Genomic DNA, 18,692 nt, shown 5'->3' on the forward strand with positions numbered 1-18,692 from the left:
ACATAATTACGCACACGTCTTCGTTGCATATCCGTTTTATATTATCTTTTTCGGCAAAACGAAAAAACGTTTTACAGACATCTTTTCACTTTGTCGTATTAATATCTTAGGAAAAACATCTTTTCGTTATTTTTTAGTGTTATGTGCTATCTGGGCTGATTGTATATCGCAATAAGAAGAGATGCAAACTCCATCATCTCTATTAGATACTCTTTCTTGTTTTTAAATACTATTTATACTTATCAAAAATCAACTTTATAAATAATTATACTATCAAAAATAAAGATATTCGATAGTCTAAACAGAAAGGAGACTAAGATCACACAATGCTTTTTTTGTTATCTCACGTGTTTACGTCAGACTTATATAAAACTACTCTATCCAATATGTATAGAAGTTAGTAAAGGATAGAAGACCATCTCTGCCTATTTTTTGACGATCCCCACTCCTCAACACTTGAGTTAGATATACTATATCTATAAGGACGCGAACAAAATTCAGATTATAGGTAGACGTGACCTGAAATAATCGTAAAGACACTGCACACCATACACACTCGATATTATAAGGAAAGCGATTAATATCCTCTGTTAACTAAATATCCACGTCATTTGAGTGACATCGTGAAATCATGGAACCAGCACAATATGTATTATGTGATAGTTTATGCAGAGACAATATATCATTGCTACTCAATGAGTTCGACAAAGATCTAAAAAATATATCTGGAAAATGTATGGATGTCGGTTGTGGACCCGGCGATATAACAAACGATATTCTTCTTCCGTTTCTTGATCCAAATGTAACAATGATTGGTAAGTAAAAATAATAAATTATAAGAATATAATGGCTCACGCAGACGCGTGCACTATGTGATGTAAATTATCATTAGTTGATACAATAATTATGTATTATAAAGGTACAGATATTATGGAAGAAGTAGTTGAATATGCCAACAAAACATACGGTGATAAAGAACGACTCAAATTCGAAGCACTGGATATTCAAACTAAAAAGTTGCCCGAGAAATATATTTCAGAATTTGATCACATTTTTTCTTTTCACGCCTTGCAGTGGTGCAATGACGTTCAGTAAGAAAAATTATTAAATGAGCATAAATTAATTTGATTTTGTAAATAATAACTTTTATACATTTTATACATCTTTAACAATGTATTTTTACATAACTATGTGTTGAAAAAATATCCTGATAAATGTATATTTCCAAAATTATAATTAATATTTAGCATTGTTATTTAATAGCCAAACGTTTCGGAATATTTATCATATGCTTCGACCTGGTAAAACTATGCTTATATTAAGCATAGCGCGTGCCGCAATCGTATTTGAATCTTTGGAAGCTATGGCGAAAGATATACGGTATGCAGCGTATATGGGGGTAAATATTATTACATCAAAGATGCAGTATAAGAAAAAAATTGTAAAATAATTTTCGTGTGTGTGAAAGAACTTCGTTTCTATTAATTTTAAAAATCTACTGATATTTACAATTTCTGCATATAATTTATTATCTTATTCACTGATCAATCCATGAAAATATTGATATCGTGACTGTTAGCCGTTCCCGCAATGTTTTCGATGTAATTTCAATATAAAATTGCTGTCTTTATTTATATATTGCATATATATTACGAAGCTAAGAGAATGTAATTAAGAGCTAGCGCGGTAATTTGTACGCAAATTTTATTATAATCAAATTATATTAACACAACAAAATAGCGAAAGATTTAATAGTAACAAGCGTATATTTTGATCATGTTTTTGATCATCTTCAGTGCCGTTACAAAGTAAATAAAAAAAAACCGAGCTATTAGCGAAATTTCTTTCATAAGAAACTTTATTGTTTCATCCTAATTTTAAATTTATTTATATGTATATATCGCACATTTATTATTTATATTACAAATATCACTTTGATATACTTCATCTATAAATTTTTAATTAAATTTAATACAGGACAAACAGAAATATGTTGGATCATTTCATTATTCAACTCGACCTCACGAAGAGCTAAAAGAAGTACTTGAAGATATCGGATTTCAAGTTCATCATTGCAGTGATCGAAACATGAGCTCATTTCTAAATACACAACAGTTTCTATGTAAGTATTTTCTCTACATATATACGCATGCAAAAATTAAATTCTAGACGAGATTATTATTTGTAACATAATTTTGTTTATATTAATTAATTTTTTCAATTTATATTTTTTTAACTATATTACTTATTTCTACAGCCATGATTACTTCACAGTACACTTTTGCATTTTTGGATAAGATGCCGCATAATCTAAGGGAGGAATTCATGAATGAGTTTGCACGTAAGTTCGACGAAAAAAAAGTTAAAGAATACAAAGATAGACAAAGTGATTATAAGCTACATGATGATATTCCTTTTTATTACACTGCACTAGTAGTTTATGCACAAAAGTGTTCATAATTGTATCAGCATATATTAATTTATAGCGAAGAGGCAGATTGTTTGTCTTTCCTTCCTCTATTGCGAGCAAACTTTAAAACACTTGAGAAGAATATTTATTTTCGTTTATTATATAATTGACATTACGAAATGATTTATACATTAGCAAAATTTATCACTCTTCCCCGAATCTATTGCATTAAAAAAAAATATTATTTAAAATATAATTGCAATCGAATGGTCAAAGATCATTCAAATCACGCTAAATTTCATGCATAATCGAGAATACGATTAAGAGATTGATCAAATAAACTGTTATCTATGATAACAGTTGATATAAGATATGAAATATTTCGAAATGATCAATCTAAAACATCAAATTTTCTATAGGTGAAAATCGCGTGTTAATAAATTGATATCGATTTTCCACCTGCGAATGCTTAAATATTCGATTCAAAAATGCCTAATCCATAAATACGAGACATCAATCAATCATTTATTTATTGCGTAATATGATTAATCAATTCGATAATCTTTTTAATATAGTTTTTAATTTTATTAATGTAATACACAAAATTATAAAAATGTGTAACTTATAAAATTTCAGCAATGTAATTCTGTGTAAGATAGAAAAGAATTCTATTCAAAATAAATTATATGTGAATTTCGGTAATGTGTGTAATCTAGTTATAATATTTTGGAGAATGAAGAAATCCAAAATCTCGTTTACGAATTGTAAGCATAGCACAAATGTTTTATACACAATAAAACATTCAAAATAAAAATAAAAATAGTCTTAAAAATTAAAATAAACAATCTCTCTCTCAATTCAGACATTACAGTCTTTTGTATGCATAATTTACGCATACATATTTGTTGCATATTCAGTTAAGAAAGGATCTAAAACATAATTTGTTTAAAACATATTCAAAACACATTTTTCTCTGTTATTACATATATTTCAACATTTCTTGTTAAAGCTTATTTCAAGTCTACGATATCCGCACCGATGACTTTGCGGATAATAAATGAATTTACCCATATGTACCTTCTCTCTTTCTCTCACATTCTCAGTTTATAAAATTTTATGTCACGCTTTTTCGCAAATAATTATAAATATATAACATTACTTATGTGCGCATTTGCAAGGTATCAAAGTGGTCGGACTTGTTTTCATGTACATAAAGCGTAGCCAGTTGGATGCTACAGTCTCCACCTCTCTTCATAGTATAAATGAACTTTTATTTCAGTTCTTGTAAAGCGTTATAATTGGCTTAGTTAGTTGTTCGATCCATATGCCAAAAAGAAAGATCCGTCTTTGAACTACCAATAATGCAAGCGCATTATGTAAATTCATATAACATGTAGTAAAAAATATTTCTGACAATCTATATTAAAGAATCTGTACTTTCCCTTTGCGTTATTTCTAAAACAGCCGATTACGTAACAACACTTATATATGCATGCAAAAAGAATTTTAAAAATAGATATGTACAAAAGTCGATTTTTACATAAAATATCTTAATATGTTAAAAATTATTAATATACTATACATATTATAACACGTACTGGATGAAAAAATTTATTCATATTTTTCATGATTATGTATATGCTATAAATTTGATACATCAATGATAAAATAATCTTCCAAGTAAACAATTAAAAATAATTTAATCAAGATACAATGAAAAATTCACTCTTCAAATAATATAACTTGCTTTTTTTGTTTTTTCCATTAAACTATTTCTGCTCTTAGGCTATAGTTTTTTAAATTGTGATAAAGAAATAAGGATAAAAAATCCTTACAAAATTGATTACACAGACATCATAAATATATATTAGGGACTAACATTATTCACAGTGAAAAACTGAGATATGTACTAGAGTACATTTTTACTCGCTATAGATTATAAATGCCCTGAAGGGTTATATTCTATTAGTTAAAACGCAACTTATCGGACTATATCAACTCAATAAACTTTAAGAAGTAGTAGTTTTCTTCGCTGGCTTTGTCAAATTCTTGATTCAACGATTACAAAGTACTACAATCCATCTTCGAAATTCTCTAATCAGGATCTTTCTACAATGTTCGTAAATGCTTTGTTCAAAATATCTGGCAGTAATTAAAAAGTTCTTTTCTATTAGGCCAAATGTTGCAAAATATGAATACTTAATCATAGATTTGTGTGAATAATGTAACAACAAAAAAAATAAATACAATACGTCAATTTACAAGTAACTGTCACGAGTTTTGTGCTTGAAAGAGTAGACATTATGTTAGAAAGGGATACATAAATCCTAAGCCTATTAGATAAATAATCTAAGATTATTGACTTAGGCTGTACTGGTATGATTGTTGGCGCCGCTGATGGCACTGAATAAAGCAGCGCTGTTGCGTTTGAAGTTTCCTACTTGCTCATCCGGCCATATCGGTTCCCCAAGTAAGGACGATAAGCTCTGACACAATTTCTGATAATTCTCGCGTAACACCTCTTGATACTCGTACTGGTCTGACGTGATCAGCTTGCTATTAATTTGTAACGCTGTGTAACATATCTTGACAAACTCCCTGAAAAATCGCAATGCAATTATAAACCATTAACTTTTTGACATATCGCATGCACGAGATAAGGATAAAACATACCTAAAAACATCCTTCAACTCCTCCACTTTGTCATCAGAATATTGCGGAGATAAGGCGGGATTCAGAAACGCGGAGGCATAGGCCAGAGGACCGGCGTTCACCGTTACGCAAATACTACCCTGGAGACGTAACTGTAGTTTCTTTAAATCTGTCGGTCCGATCAAAGCTACGTCTTCCAATTCCTGAACACGTTGCCTCATTTCGTCCAAAGCAACTTCGATGGGACTCAATTCCACTATCCGTTTCTTGGCAATTCCAATACGTTTTTTTATATACGGAAAAACATATTGTGCTATGAAAGCAAACAATAAATCTTTAAATATTCTCTTTTTCAAGGCGAAGTAAAATCTCAGATAAGTGTATAAATGATTCAAATTATTTGATAATCGCTTGTACTTGTGAGAATAGTTCTGCGTTTCCATTGATCTTCCGGATTGCCCCTCGCTTTGCCCTCCTTAGTAAACGGTGTCTCGAACATGAAGCATGATACATTGTGATTTTGTTCGAACTCGGTTTGTCGTACTTCCAACTCGGGCTTCTCGAAGTACGGGGTTACGTGCGTCACCTGAATGTATGATATCTTGGGATCTAACTCGCTTATGTCCACCGGCACAGAATCCATTATCATCTTAACATTCTCAGATCCGAATTTTTCGCTGTATAAGCGCAACAATCGTTCCGATATCTCGGATAATGATGTCACTTTGGGTTCCTTGTAAATATATTCTTGACCATTCTCCTCCTCAAAATATGCCTAGATATAATATATGTGAACATCTCATATCTCTTAGACAACAAGTCAAATTGTATCTTCACATATACATATCAAACTTTTGAATTATATATAAGTATATAATTAAGTATATAATTATTAACTAAGTATATGTTTCTCACCATGCCAAAGAACGCCACTCTGTAAAATCTTCCAAGTAATCTCTTGCCAGATCGTGTGACTTCCACGATTTTATTATAGGCTTGCGCCAAGTGCGAATAGGAATTTGCCAAAGCCTCGTAGTTTCTTCTCTCTTCGTACATAGGAACTATCAAGCGATATAAATATCCGAGCAATTCGAAACGCTCGGCTTTCTCCAAAGTGTCAGCACAAATTTCTAATTGCTCGAGAAGGAGATTTTCATTATAGTGAATATCTTGAACGCCTACAAAAAAATATATTAATGTCTCTCATATGATTATTCTCTTGATTTTCAATCTACATGTTCATGTATAAGTGCAATTCAATAAATAAGGTAACAAGACATGCTATGTGCATACAGTTGCTAATGTTATCTTATTTATTAAATTACTCTAGTATAATACAATACAAGTGTTACACAACACAGACAATAAAAACGATATACAATAAAGCAAACATACAAATCTCACCAGCATCGAGCTTAAGATTCCGCTCGTCTTTTGATATGTTGGCAGAAATATGATCAAAAGCCTCTGCGCCCCATGAATGAATTTTTCGCAATTTCAGATATTCAGCCATTAGCGCTGCGATATGCAATTGGCAGCAAGCAGCCTTTAAAATAAAACAAGTATGTATCATTAAAATGTGCATTATACAAAAAAATCTCGCAAAACAACTTTTTTTTAATAAGAGTTATATTTTGCATAATAATTTGTAAAAATACCTCTGAAAAGTTGCCATCTCTGGCATGATTCCTGGCCATCGTCTCTAACCAGGTGTGTCTCAATTCGGGCGTACTGGCATACGAGTTTGCCAAACTATGTTGTAAATCCACCAACATCTCAGGATCGTTATTATGTTCTCGCATTTGTGCGGTTGCCATTAAAACCGTTCGTATCCTTTTATTGAGATCTTTTACTTCGACTGGAAAACCTGTGCCTTTCATAACTTTGTCAGAAGAGGCATAACTGTTGATTAACGACAGCGATTCTTGAAAGCGCGAGTTGTTTAAACCAATTACATTTCCCAGCATTTGGGAGACTGAAATTATCACCTATAAAAGGAAGAGACAGGAAATCGATTATTGTATGCTATTTTTAGCCATAATTGTACAGTTTTTAAATATGTCATAGAATAAAAAGAAAGAAATTAGCCATAACACTTATAAACTCGAGTATTGTACCTGCAAATGTACTCTAGTCAACCCTTTTCGACTAGTAAACTCAAAATTACTTCGCATGAGCAAATACAGTAAAGCGCAAGACTCTTGCCGTATGGAACTCAGCTTGCTGTTGCAACAACGTAACAACTCATAACATAAACGCCCGCAAAGCACAGCATTACCTACAGAATGAGAGATTTTATTCAAGCTGTTTATGAATATCTTATGATATTCTAAGATATCCATTATGCAATCCCTTATCAAAAAGATTAATTGTGCATTTACTTCTCTTCCATTAGAAATAAAGCTCAATTTTAAAAATTTTTAAAATTCTAGCTTAAAAAAGATGCTTACCTTGAAAAAGCGCGACGGAATAATTGTTCAAAAAAGCTCGAAACCCAGCGAAAACGTGACGTAATAAGGTTTCCGACTGACCGACTTGAAGGAACGATAAATAAATGTTGAAAAGCTTTTGCATAACTGCATTGTCACCTTCGTTCGCTAAAAGAATATCCTGCAAAAAACGAGATGTGTTAGAGCAATGCATTTTAATTTCTGGAATTAATAAATATATTTCTCCAGTTTTTTTTTATTTTCCTAATATTCTTTAATTAAAGTAGATATTTATTTATCTTTTTTTAAATTTCTTTCCGTTATAGTCTAAAACAATCGATTTTTCTGTTTTTGACAATTGTGCCATAACAGCATGATATAATTATCCCAGATAGAAACAACTAACAATTAAAATCCAAAAAATAATTAGCGACATATTTTACACATAAAATCATTGGATAAAGCATTTTCAAGCTTACTAATTGTAATTACTTTAAAATGGATACAAAAAAGCCCCAAGCAATCCAGAGCGATAAGGCCGACTTCCGTTGCCATGTTTGCTTCCAGCAGAGCTTGATACACCTTACCACTTTCATTTTCAACAAGATTTTCTCTGGTAACTGTATTGTGAGGTTGCAGCGTACTGGTGGCGGGATTTTCAGTGGTAAAGTCCGGTGGTGCCATTCTAGCTGGTAAAGTCATTGCTTTGACGGTACGTGTTTTTCCGACGTTACTCGCAGCATTGGCGGCTATTTGTCTCTTCCCAATATATTTGAAATGATGCAAGCTCATTCTAAAAATAAAAAAGAAAGCAACGTTATTCGTGTTTGAGAATGAGAGAATGTCGTTGCATTATTTCAAAAACAGTCTTATTCCTCTGTTTTTCTATATTATTTTAGTCTGCTTCTTACTCACTCGATCACTGTAAAGAAACTCAATATTTCTGTATCGCTGCATTGTTGCCACCAGGCAATCACTTGATGATCACCCAAATATTTGACAATAAACAGAAAACAGAGTAGTATATCCTTCACTTCCGAAGATTGTAATTTATCACATCTAGACGACGACTGTGTCACGCTCAAAGTACGCGAATGTCTCTTTTTCTCGCCTGTTCCGTTTTCCATAAACTCCCTAACAATGGTGGTCTCCTGGGAAATGTTAGACTGAGATGCGCCAGACACTGTCGACGTATCGGATTCAACGCTAGTGCAAGAATACCCATTTACTAATCCTTGACCCGCAATAGCGGCAAAGTAAGTCGAGTCTCGCAGATGCATAGACGTTCTTACGGGTGACTGAGTATCCAGATGAAGAGTCAATCTGTGCAATATGCAAAATAGAGAGCATTAAAACCTCTTTTTTTATTTTCAATTATTAACCAATAAATATAATTGTTTAATAAATCAATGAATAGCGCAATACCTGTGAATGGACTTGGGTGTGCCTGCGATCGTAGAATTATTAGTGCTATCCTTCGTTGCCAAAAATGAACTACTAGTTGACACCCTGTTTGCACTATTTTGTTTCATTTCTATCTTGATCTCACTCTCTTGTACTGATTGCAATCGATGCAAATTCTCCAATACAATTCCGAGCCAAGGTATGTAGATTGATGCTATTCTACTCAGCTGACCCTATAACAATCAAAATTCAGAAAAACAAGCACTTATAGATTAATGCACATAAAATATAATCTTCTTCAATTTTTTTAAACAACACCATTTTTTTCTAAAAGTGTTGCGTGCGGCTTGTCTTAAATAAATTTAAAAAATATTTAAAGTCACGCACCTTGTTCTGATATCTATCGTCCAATTCGTGCTTCGCCATTAAATCTCGTAAAGTGCTTATGGCCACCTTACGAATCTGTACAATTTCGTTAAGAGAAGTTCTGACTTCTTGCATCAGAAGACTAACTAGGAAGTGATGTTTGCAGAATTCCTCCGTGAGACAATATTCATTCATTAAATCTGTCGTTCATCAAAGAAAAATTTTTCAGTTTTATCTACTTTTTCAACATTCACTTTAATTGTGCAAAGCAATCGAAATTTATATACTATTAAGTATTATATAAATGCATGTATAAAATAGACAAATAAGAGAGTGCATATAGGATTTTTACTTCATAAATGCGATCATATTATGCAAAAAAAAACATAAATAGTGCATATATTCATCGACTTGAGAATCCTTCAATTTTACTGGTGTTTCTAAACTATAACTGACTATATGCTCTAACTCACATTGTAACTATATATATGTAGCTATAAATGAGAAAATATTGACTACACATATTTGTGTGAGGATGTATGAATATAAACGTACCATCACATTCTGGTTCTCTCTCAGTATCATTGTCATCTTTTAAACAATACGCGAAATTAAGTTTAACAATAAATTAGTACCATTTTCACCACAATTCTTGCATACACGCGACAATGAGAACCTACCTCTGGAAACGAGACGCGACTGTATCATCGGCAAGTTGAATGATACATAATGTTCGTGAGAGCAGATGATCTGTAGAAATGTGAACTTGAAATCGTGCAATGTACGTTGATCACCGGGCGAAAAGTTGTCCAGATAAAAATTGATGAGACGAAATACGAAGCCACGATCCATAAATGTAAGACATCGCTGTGATAATCAAAATTAAAAGATAGTATGAAAGGTACATATATATAATACATATGTATGCGATATTACACACCTTTAAGAATTGTGCAAGGCTTTTGTTCAATTCATGTGTCTCCACTGGCATTTCTCTGTATTTGGTCATTAGATATGGCATAATTACCTCCAATAACGCCTTGATCTTTTCGTGATAATTCTTCGAGAAACGCTCGTTTCTATGCATCTAAAAAATACGTTAGTTGGTTGCATTAACTGATTGATTTTTACAAATAGATACGTTAATGTATAATAATTTATCTTGGCAAATGCAAGACATTTCGAACTATCTACACATATATAAGATACAGACAATTTCCAACGCAACTTACTTTTATCCTACCAGTACTTAGGAGATATTGCGCCATACTTTTGATCATTATCTCAAAAAAGAAACTCGAGTGGTGCATAAACTTATTCACCACCAGAAAATCGGTGTTGCTCGGTTGCAGTAAAGTTGGCAAATGCTTCGCCAATTGCTCGTGAACTGTGACGTTGCCATTTCGTAGAGGAGGCAGCACAAACACGAACTACATAAAAACATGAATAGAATCGGAATAAATTGACAAAATAATCAAAATTTTTAACTAAAAATATTAAGAATCCAAATCTCTTATACCTTGATGTACGCTTGTAGAATTTCCTTGCGCCCGGCTTCATGCACCATGTTTATGAAATGTATCAAGACTCTGATCACGTACAATCCAATTTCCTGACTAGTATTACATGCCAACAACACGAACAACTGATTCAATATAGTAGGTAAAAACGTGATAACAGTGACTAGTTGAACTGCATGTGCTGCTTTCAAAATTTTGCAGGTTTCTGAATCCGATGGTACCGTTGAGGGTTTCGTGTCCAGAATGCGTTCAGCGTGAATGAACAGATTGTGCAGATGAATGTCTCGCGTGAATACCGTTGAAATTAATTGAAACGATACTGTGAAGATAGGTCGTTGAGAATCGATCCACGTGATATCCGGTCCCGCATTCTACAAACACATACAAATTTCATCTTGTATCAATTAAATATATTTGTTTTATCATATGTATGTCTCTAGAAATATAATTACATTTGGTAATTGTTTTTAAATTTAATCTCGTCTGTTTTGGCAACTAATTTATTTAAATGTAATTACAATATGCTTTATTACATTGTGATCATTTAATGATATTAATTAATAATACCCATGATCGATATTATTCTTACCCCTTTCCCTAGTCCAAGGGGTTGTATGGAAAGATATCCATGTGGCAAATGCGTCGCTACAGGCAGTATCTGGATACTCGATTCTACGTCCACGTTCAGTCTGTACATAGAATTTTGAAGACGTATTTGTCTATAGATAAAAGTGCCAAATATATCAGCAGTTTTAGCTCCAAATTATTGATTTCATCAAACATTTCGCCTACCTTCCTTTATACAGTAAAGGTGCCCACGCATAGCCAACACAATTTTCAACACCGTTCTCCTTCTTCTTGTTCATATCACAGCTTATATGGTAAAAGGAAAAGAGTATATGGTGCTTCGCGTGCAATTTTGTAGGCAGCTTTATCTTGATCTCTTCATACCAAGAAGGTACTGCGTTGTGATGTAAAACTGCGCATGATGCTCGTAGGCATAACAATGGTGTACCGGGTCTTCCATAGATTGCCTATCACAAATAGCAAAAAGAAAAATAAGAGCTTATAGATTCCGCAATTTTCTTCTAAACTTATGCAAGAGATATCTTTTATTATTCGTACTCGTAAAGGTTTGACATTCTCGCCATCGTCGTCACGGAGCTCCATGATGCACGCTATGTTCCTAGCTCGGGTAAATATTTTCTGACTGTCAAAACAAAGCGTTTGTGGATATACGTAGAGATGATTGATGTACGTCGTATACGGATGCACGTCTTTTTCAGAAGTACTCTCGAACTCGGCGATCTCGATCGTCGGCTCTGCCGTTGGAGATATCGGAAATGGCTTTAATGGCGCTAGGCAAGTCGACAATGTATCTAGAAATCGTACCGTGTTCAAAATATAGACTATAATTTCTTCTTTCAAGAATTAAAAATCATCTTGTTTGTTACAAGGATTGCTAAAATAATTATACTTAAAAGAATTAAATCGCATGCAGAAGTCGTTTGGCTTTTGTACACAGATATTGCATATTCAAATTATTTTTCTTTAAATTTTTTATTTTTTAAAGCTCAAAATTTGTAAATTTTTTTTTAACCCTGAAATACTTCTAAAATATTTTGCAAAAATCATCGTACAAAAACCAAGACAACTTTTTTAATAATATTAAAAGTTATATTATTACATAAGTTAAATAATATAGTTATCATTTTACTTTGTATTATTATTAAATTCACTCATTGTATTATTAACTCACTTTCTGGGATGTCCATAATAGATTCTATTTTGATTTTTAACCAACCAGGTATCACAGTCAATTTGCTAAGCTTTTCAGGCCTGTGAAATTTTATCGATATATCTGATTATATCTGCAGCATACACATTAAAAAAGCTCCAGAATATATAAATATCATTAAATAATACTAATTAATTATGAGCACACATACTTTCTATATTCTGAAAGGAGTTTTAATAATTCTTCATCCTTTATTTTGTTGTTTTCCTGCCTATATATTGCTGGAAAGTCTGAGGATGTATCCAACTCGTTACTATACAATCTAAACAGTGGCTTTGCAGACCATGCAAATGGCATTCTATAGTTTCCCAGTCTAAAAGAAAAACGATTGCAAAGTCTTTTATATAATCATTTCTTTAATTGTCTAGTTGCTCATTTAAACCAAGAAATTTGTGCCTTGTATTGCATAATACTAAAAAAACATCTGAAACTTACAATCTTACCTTTGACAACATGCTCGAGCTTGTTTGTGCACCTTTAAACCCAATCTTGGATCCTTAGTAGCTCTCAAATATGGTTCTGAAATCTGATATATGTTCCCTTGGAGTAACTTGTCTATTCTGACAACAAGAAATATATCTGGATGAGGATTGTTGATATTGAATATGGCCTGCAACATATAATTGTTTATCAAACTTTGAGTATTTTTTATAAATCTTTATCTCGTATTTATATTTGTAAAATTATGTACGATGCAAAATTATCAATCTCTCCTGCTTTTCTTGTACTTAAGTAATTGCATACCTGTTTCGGATACTTGATCCAATTTGAAGGAATGTTTTTCAATTCCCCAGGAAGAATAATATCTTCCGTCTCCGTTGTGATTCCTGCAGGACTCAATTCTTTCGTCATATCCCGCACCATTTCGTGATTAATATCGAAATGAAAGTTCTCTGTGAGTTTTCTACCGTTTCTCGCGTCGAATAAACTCAACGTTGTATAATAAGGTTCCACTTGGCACAGAGATTCCTTTTCGTCGATAGGCGCTTGCAATCGAAACTTGAGGCTCTCGCACTTGACAAAAATCCTATGGCCAAACTGCTCCTTATAAGGATCTATGTTGTGATCAGCAGATTGCCCTGTATTTATTTTGGCATGAGGTATGTAAGGATACACACTGAATAGTCTTTTTCTGTTCTCTCTCCTTGCTAAAGCGATGCTGGTGTCAGTCTCCCTGGAGTACTTTATCAGTTGTGGATTCATGCTTTGTTCAAGGCCCTTCAATGTGCCATAAACCTAAAATCAAAATATAAAATAATTAGATAAATTTGAAAAAGTCCGTTTTTTGATCTTTATAAAAAAAAATTAGAAGAATTAATAATCGATTAAAATAACTTGGAGATATAGTAATGATTGCGCTACCTGCATAGGTTGTGGCGATGGCGGAGGCGTGTTACAAGCTCTCTCCAATGAAGCAGCACGTTTTTCTTCTTGCTGTTTATAATGTTGTAACACGGAACTGAGCTTCAACAACCAATCTTGCATATCGGTCTCAGTGTCGGCAGCCAGAGTATAAGATTTATGAGTGTCGCTCATTCGTAGCTCGAAACAATATCTCCCGCGTTTCGAATTTCTAACAACTTCTGTGCAAAAATCCATCACTATTGTCAGTTTTGCCTCCCCTTTCCTCTCATCTTTGAAAAATTCGAGTATATAAGTGCCATCAACCTCCTGCCTAAGATGACAGAAACGTCTCTTGAACGATTTCGAACCGATGTGAGCAAACATTCTATCTGTACTACCAATCTCAGGACCTTTCATCAAATAGTCTTCCTTCGTTATACCATCGTTCTTTGTCAATTCCTGCAAAAATATATACAACTATGCTTAGTTTTAAATATGCAATAAAAATATAGCTCCCAAAGGAACATAATATTTGAACAATTTAAAATTCTAAAGATCCATTAAAAGTATCACTAGTATTACAATCTTTTAGAATGAAACAGAATATTACCTCATCTATCTGATCCACTTCTGTATCAATTTCATATACTTCATCCTTTAGATCGTCCACTTTCGATATTCTAGAAATTTGAGAAAAAAAAAGGAAAGTATTTACAAAACAATAGATAATTTTCAATAATCATAATTAATCTTGACGTTAGGTTCATATACCTTGGCAATTCAAGATAAGTTCCACTGTATGCTGCATATTTGTAATGTATAAGATTCCAATTGGATGTATAACTATGTAAACATTCCTTTGTCAGGAGATTTTCCACTCCTTCTTCGCATTCTGTAATATGTTGTGCCGTCGGCACCATGCTACGATATCTTCTTGGAAGAACCACTTGCTGTAGAAAAATATATATTTAACAATAATAATCATAATTATCCACTTTTTTAAGAAAAATAATATTTAAAATTTTTTCAACTAGATAATTTTGTCTGTTTATAAAACTAAATTAAAAATATATATTAGAAATAAATTTATTTTGCATATATTTCATATATTTTTATCACGTATCTTATTCATTATTTTTGCTGTGCCTTATCTATAAATGAAACGGATGGCGCTGACAAGTTTATAGATAAGCAGTATGAGACTGCAATAACTCACAGAAATATCATCCTGAGGGTATAGCAGTAATTCTCGCTGAGGATCATTTTGCAACAGAGTCTTATTTTTCAGGATAAAATTCTCAAAGTCGATGGGTTCGACCAAGTGTGGTTTATTCTGCGAAAAAGAAATACATAAATAAAACAATAATACAAATCTTAAAGATAGAAGAATTACATAATACAATTATCAAAACATAGAAAGTCTATGATTTTTTAAATATCTCTACAAAACCCTAGCTTGTATTTGATTAAATATAATAAGGGGACGTCGTTAAATAAAGTGACAAATTTAATTGATAAAGCTTAAAATTTAGAAAAGCTCCAATAGCTTGTTTACACTTTATGCTGAATGATAGGGGAGCTTCCCGCGCTCCGGCAATAGTCGTAAGCATTCTCGCGTATGTGAGGCCCGGTAAACACCCAATTCCGGGGATAGGAATCGAAGATTGATTTATCTTACCTGCACTGTACTCTCGCGGACGACTTGCGACACGGTTTCCCGTAACTGCGCCGCCATGCCGGGTTTCCCCAGGCCGCGCGTAAACTTCCTTTCGCTCATCTCGCACGTCAGGGCTGATCGATGCCAATCGATCCCGGGTCCCGGATCAGATCGGTCGCGCCAGGTCGCATCGGTCACCGCGCGCGGCCTCGCCGGAAAACAATTGAGGGCATCACCCGCGACCTATTGTGTGTGTGACAATCGATTAAGATCGCCAACGACTCCCGTCGGCCATCACGCTATTCCCGTCGCCCCCGTTGCGCAGAGGACGGTACCAACAATCGCGTCAGCAGCTCACATCTGATTGCAGGCACCTGCGATCGAGTGTTGTGTCGGAATCGCAGTTTTATTCGAACGTTATCGTGCAAAAATATGACAACGGCGGCGAGGCCGACTTTCGAGCCTGCCCGGGGAGGTCAAGGTCGAGGCGAGAAAGACTTGAGCGCAATTTCCAAACAATATAGTAGCAGAGATTTGCCATCGCACACGAAGCTCAAGTACAGGTAAACGGGAGGGACGGGGGTTAATCATAAGTTTAGCATAAGTCTTCGGAAATTTGCAATTTGTATAAATATTAGTAATAAATAAATATTAGTTGCATATCAATATACGATAACTTATAGAATCTTTCCGCAGTTGCTCGTGTTAACGAATAATATTTTCAGGTTAGATTACAAGAATTTTCCTTTTCTTTCTTTATTTACAATATTTCTCTTTTGCAGAGAATACGGACAGGGAACGGTCGAGGAGCTGCGAAATCGTGACTTCAGGAAAGAATTAGAGGAAAAGGAACGAGTGGAAAAGGACAAAGGATCAAGCCGTCGTGCCATTGAATCTTCCAGAGAATCAACTACGTCCAATGCGAAAAGACAGAAACTAGATCAAGTTCCTGCGGCTAGCTTAGATGCAGATGATCCACTCGATGACGATGAATCAGATTCTGATAGCGATGAAGACGACATTAATGAACTCATGGCTCAGCTCAATAAAATTAAGAAGGAACGAGCAGAGGAACAAGCTAAAAAAGTATTTAAAAAATCTGTGCTACTATAAATTAAACATCTTACAAAATCGATCAAGAGTAAAAAAACACAAACTATCTTAAAAGTTGAAATATATGAATCCTTAGAGTCATAAATTGCTTATTTTATAAATATCTTATACCTCCTGAGAAGATGCAGAAATGAAACTTATAGCAAATCAATCAATTTAGATATACAATTCAATGAAACATTAGTTAAACTACAGTAAGCCTAAAGAAAGAGTTTGATAGACTTATTCTGTAATTTTAAATATATGCGTTAAAAGTTATGGAATAAAAAGCCTGCAAAAATAATTACATAGTTTGTTATATATAGCAATTTTTGAACGATTGTAGGAAATGTATTGTAGAGATAAGTAAAAAAAATGACCAAAAGTATTAGTTTTATGAATAGATGTTTGCTGAGTCTGGTAATAACGTAATATATTTGGACTTACTAGTTTCATTCCTTTATTCACATTTATATTTTGCAGAGAATAAAAAAACGTATTGTTTTAAATTTTGCAGGAGATGGAAAAACGGCAAGAAGAAGAAAGGATACGCATGGAAAATATTCTTTCTGGAAATCCTTTGTTAAATTATTCGTCGCAAAGTGGAAGAGTGGATATGAAGGTACGAAGACGATGGGATGATGATGTTGTCTTCAAAAATTGTGCGCGTTCCGAACCTAAGAAGAAACATGATATTTTTATCAATGATTCTCTGCGAAGCGAATTCCACCGCAAATTTATGGAGAAGTATGTTAAATAATTTATTAATCAGTATCAACATTGTAAATAGGTTTTTTAATACATATTATATTGAATAAAAGCACATTTCTTCTCATCTTCTACATTATATTACTGATTCTAGACAATAAAGAACAAAAAAAAAGATTATGATCAAGTTAAATTATTTGTGCGCAATTCCCCATTATTGATACTATAATACAAAATGACTGTCAGAGAGATTAATTTCGATATATATATATAGACATTAAATAATTGTTCAACTAAAACAATAGATATAGTCTATCTTTAGCTTCTTATTGTCATTATCTACAACTCGAAATATGATTGCATATATAGAGATTATAAAACGGTTATTCTGCTGTCTTCTATATTTCTTAGATAAAAAGACATTTTAAATATTTATAGGATATTTTTTTTTCTTTTTTATTTTACTGTGATGTTATTTTATTGTTGATATACAAATGCCAAACTATAAAATTTTTTATTCTACTTATTATATTTCATTTTACACATATGTGACAAAAAATATTTAATAATAAAGAAAATAATTTTAACAAAATTTATTGGTGAAAGATTAATGTGTTATCTAAATCAAATATTCTAATTATAATTAATGTGTTGGGCCTATTCAGATCCCTTGTTTTCTATAAACGTACAAAACATAAATTGATTTGTTCGTTCCACAGATAAATGCTTGAAAGGAAAGAGTATGCGGGAGTGCCGTCTTTCGCTTCCGTAGATCTTTCCGTAATTATCTAGAGCCCGTACACATGGTACATATATAGTTAATAACGAATAATATATCCTTAGCGATTCATCTGCATAAATCCCATCTTGTCGATCCGTAAAGTTTTGTATCTCTCAACTGTGGATTCCTGCCAATCTCTACCCTCTCTTTTCTCCGCGCTACTCCGACATTTCGTTCCTGATTCGTATCAGCGATCCGTATGCTTCAAGTTATATGTGTGGTACGTATATGTATATGGCGTGTGTATGCGGTAGCGATCCGGTCTCGGACTGTCGGACAGTGCGCAACGAATCGCGCGCTGGGTCAAGTATAACCGGTCCCACAGAGGCCCTACGGGGCTTGTGGCAGCAGGCAGTCTACCGGTGCAGCTGGTTATCGCCAGTAGACTTCTTGGCACCGACTCGACATCGACAGCCAACCGACTTAACGCAGCCAGTCGTCGTCCCACAAAGAAGCAACGGAACTCGAGAGGAGCGTATCTGAATTAACATAAATCGATGATAAAAGATTTCATTTAGCAAAACTGATGTC

General features: G+C 33.4%; 3 protein-coding genes across 7 annotated transcripts; 2 read left to right on the forward strand and 1 right to left on the reverse strand.

Annotated features, from left to right (window-relative positions):
- Positions 1-563: 563 nt before the first annotated feature.
- LOC138944926 (juvenile hormone acid O-methyltransferase-like) lies at positions 564-2,460 on the forward strand. Its single transcript, XM_070315999.1, has 5 exons — positions 564-815; positions 920-1,091; positions 1,264-1,399; positions 1,978-2,122; positions 2,258-2,460. Exons 1-5 carry the CDS (start codon positions 632-634, stop codon positions 2,458-2,460), a joined length of 840 nt encoding a protein of 279 aa, XP_070172100.1. The 5' UTR covers positions 564-631.
- Positions 2,461-3,263: 803 nt separating this feature from the next.
- On the reverse strand, positions 3,264-16,155 carry Ziz (dedicator of cytokinesis protein Ziz). Of its 5 annotated transcripts, none has more exons than XM_070292918.1 (29): positions 15,602-16,155; positions 15,140-15,256; positions 14,695-14,873; positions 14,534-14,603; positions 13,942-14,382; positions 13,324-13,815; positions 13,023-13,189; positions 12,731-12,892; positions 12,541-12,620; positions 11,907-12,160; positions 11,574-11,815; positions 11,371-11,500; positions 10,781-11,152; positions 10,494-10,691; positions 10,202-10,348; positions 9,942-10,128; positions 9,817-9,852; positions 9,283-9,461; positions 8,917-9,128; positions 8,407-8,814; positions 7,984-8,284; positions 7,513-7,672; positions 7,180-7,340; positions 6,721-7,050; positions 6,467-6,608; positions 5,978-6,240; positions 5,480-5,837; positions 5,084-5,375; positions 3,264-5,008 (listed from the first exon to the last, which is right to left on the reverse strand). In XM_070292918.1, exons 1-29 carry the CDS (start codon positions 15,698-15,700, stop codon positions 4,774-4,776), a joined length of 6,414 nt encoding a protein of 2,137 aa, XP_070149019.1. In that variant the 5' UTR covers positions 15,701-16,155; the 3' UTR covers positions 3,264-4,773. The 5 variants fall into 5 exon arrangements, with proteins under 5 accessions (XP_070149019.1, XP_070149018.1, XP_070149023.1 ...); XM_070292917.1 differs by having other exon boundaries at positions 6,458-6,608; XM_070292922.1 differs by having other exon boundaries at positions 11,371-11,470; positions 15,602-16,154.
- Positions 15,603-17,539, forward strand: C12.1 (spliceosome-associated protein CWC15). The gene is made up of 3 exons (XM_070292923.1): positions 15,603-16,143; positions 16,363-16,666; positions 17,190-17,539. Exons 1-3 carry the CDS (start codon positions 16,013-16,015, stop codon positions 17,430-17,432), a joined length of 678 nt encoding a protein of 225 aa, XP_070149024.1. The 5' UTR covers positions 15,603-16,012; the 3' UTR covers positions 17,433-17,539.
- Positions 17,540-18,692: the final 1,153 nt, after the last annotated feature.

This window comes from Polyergus mexicanus, unplaced genomic scaffold (assembly GCF_030449975.1).
Source record: "Polyergus mexicanus isolate NDT 795.1 unplaced genomic scaffold, iyPolMexi1.0 SCAF_3, whole genome shotgun sequence".
Lineage (NCBI taxonomy): Eukaryota > Metazoa > Arthropoda > Insecta > Hymenoptera > Formicidae > Polyergus > Polyergus mexicanus.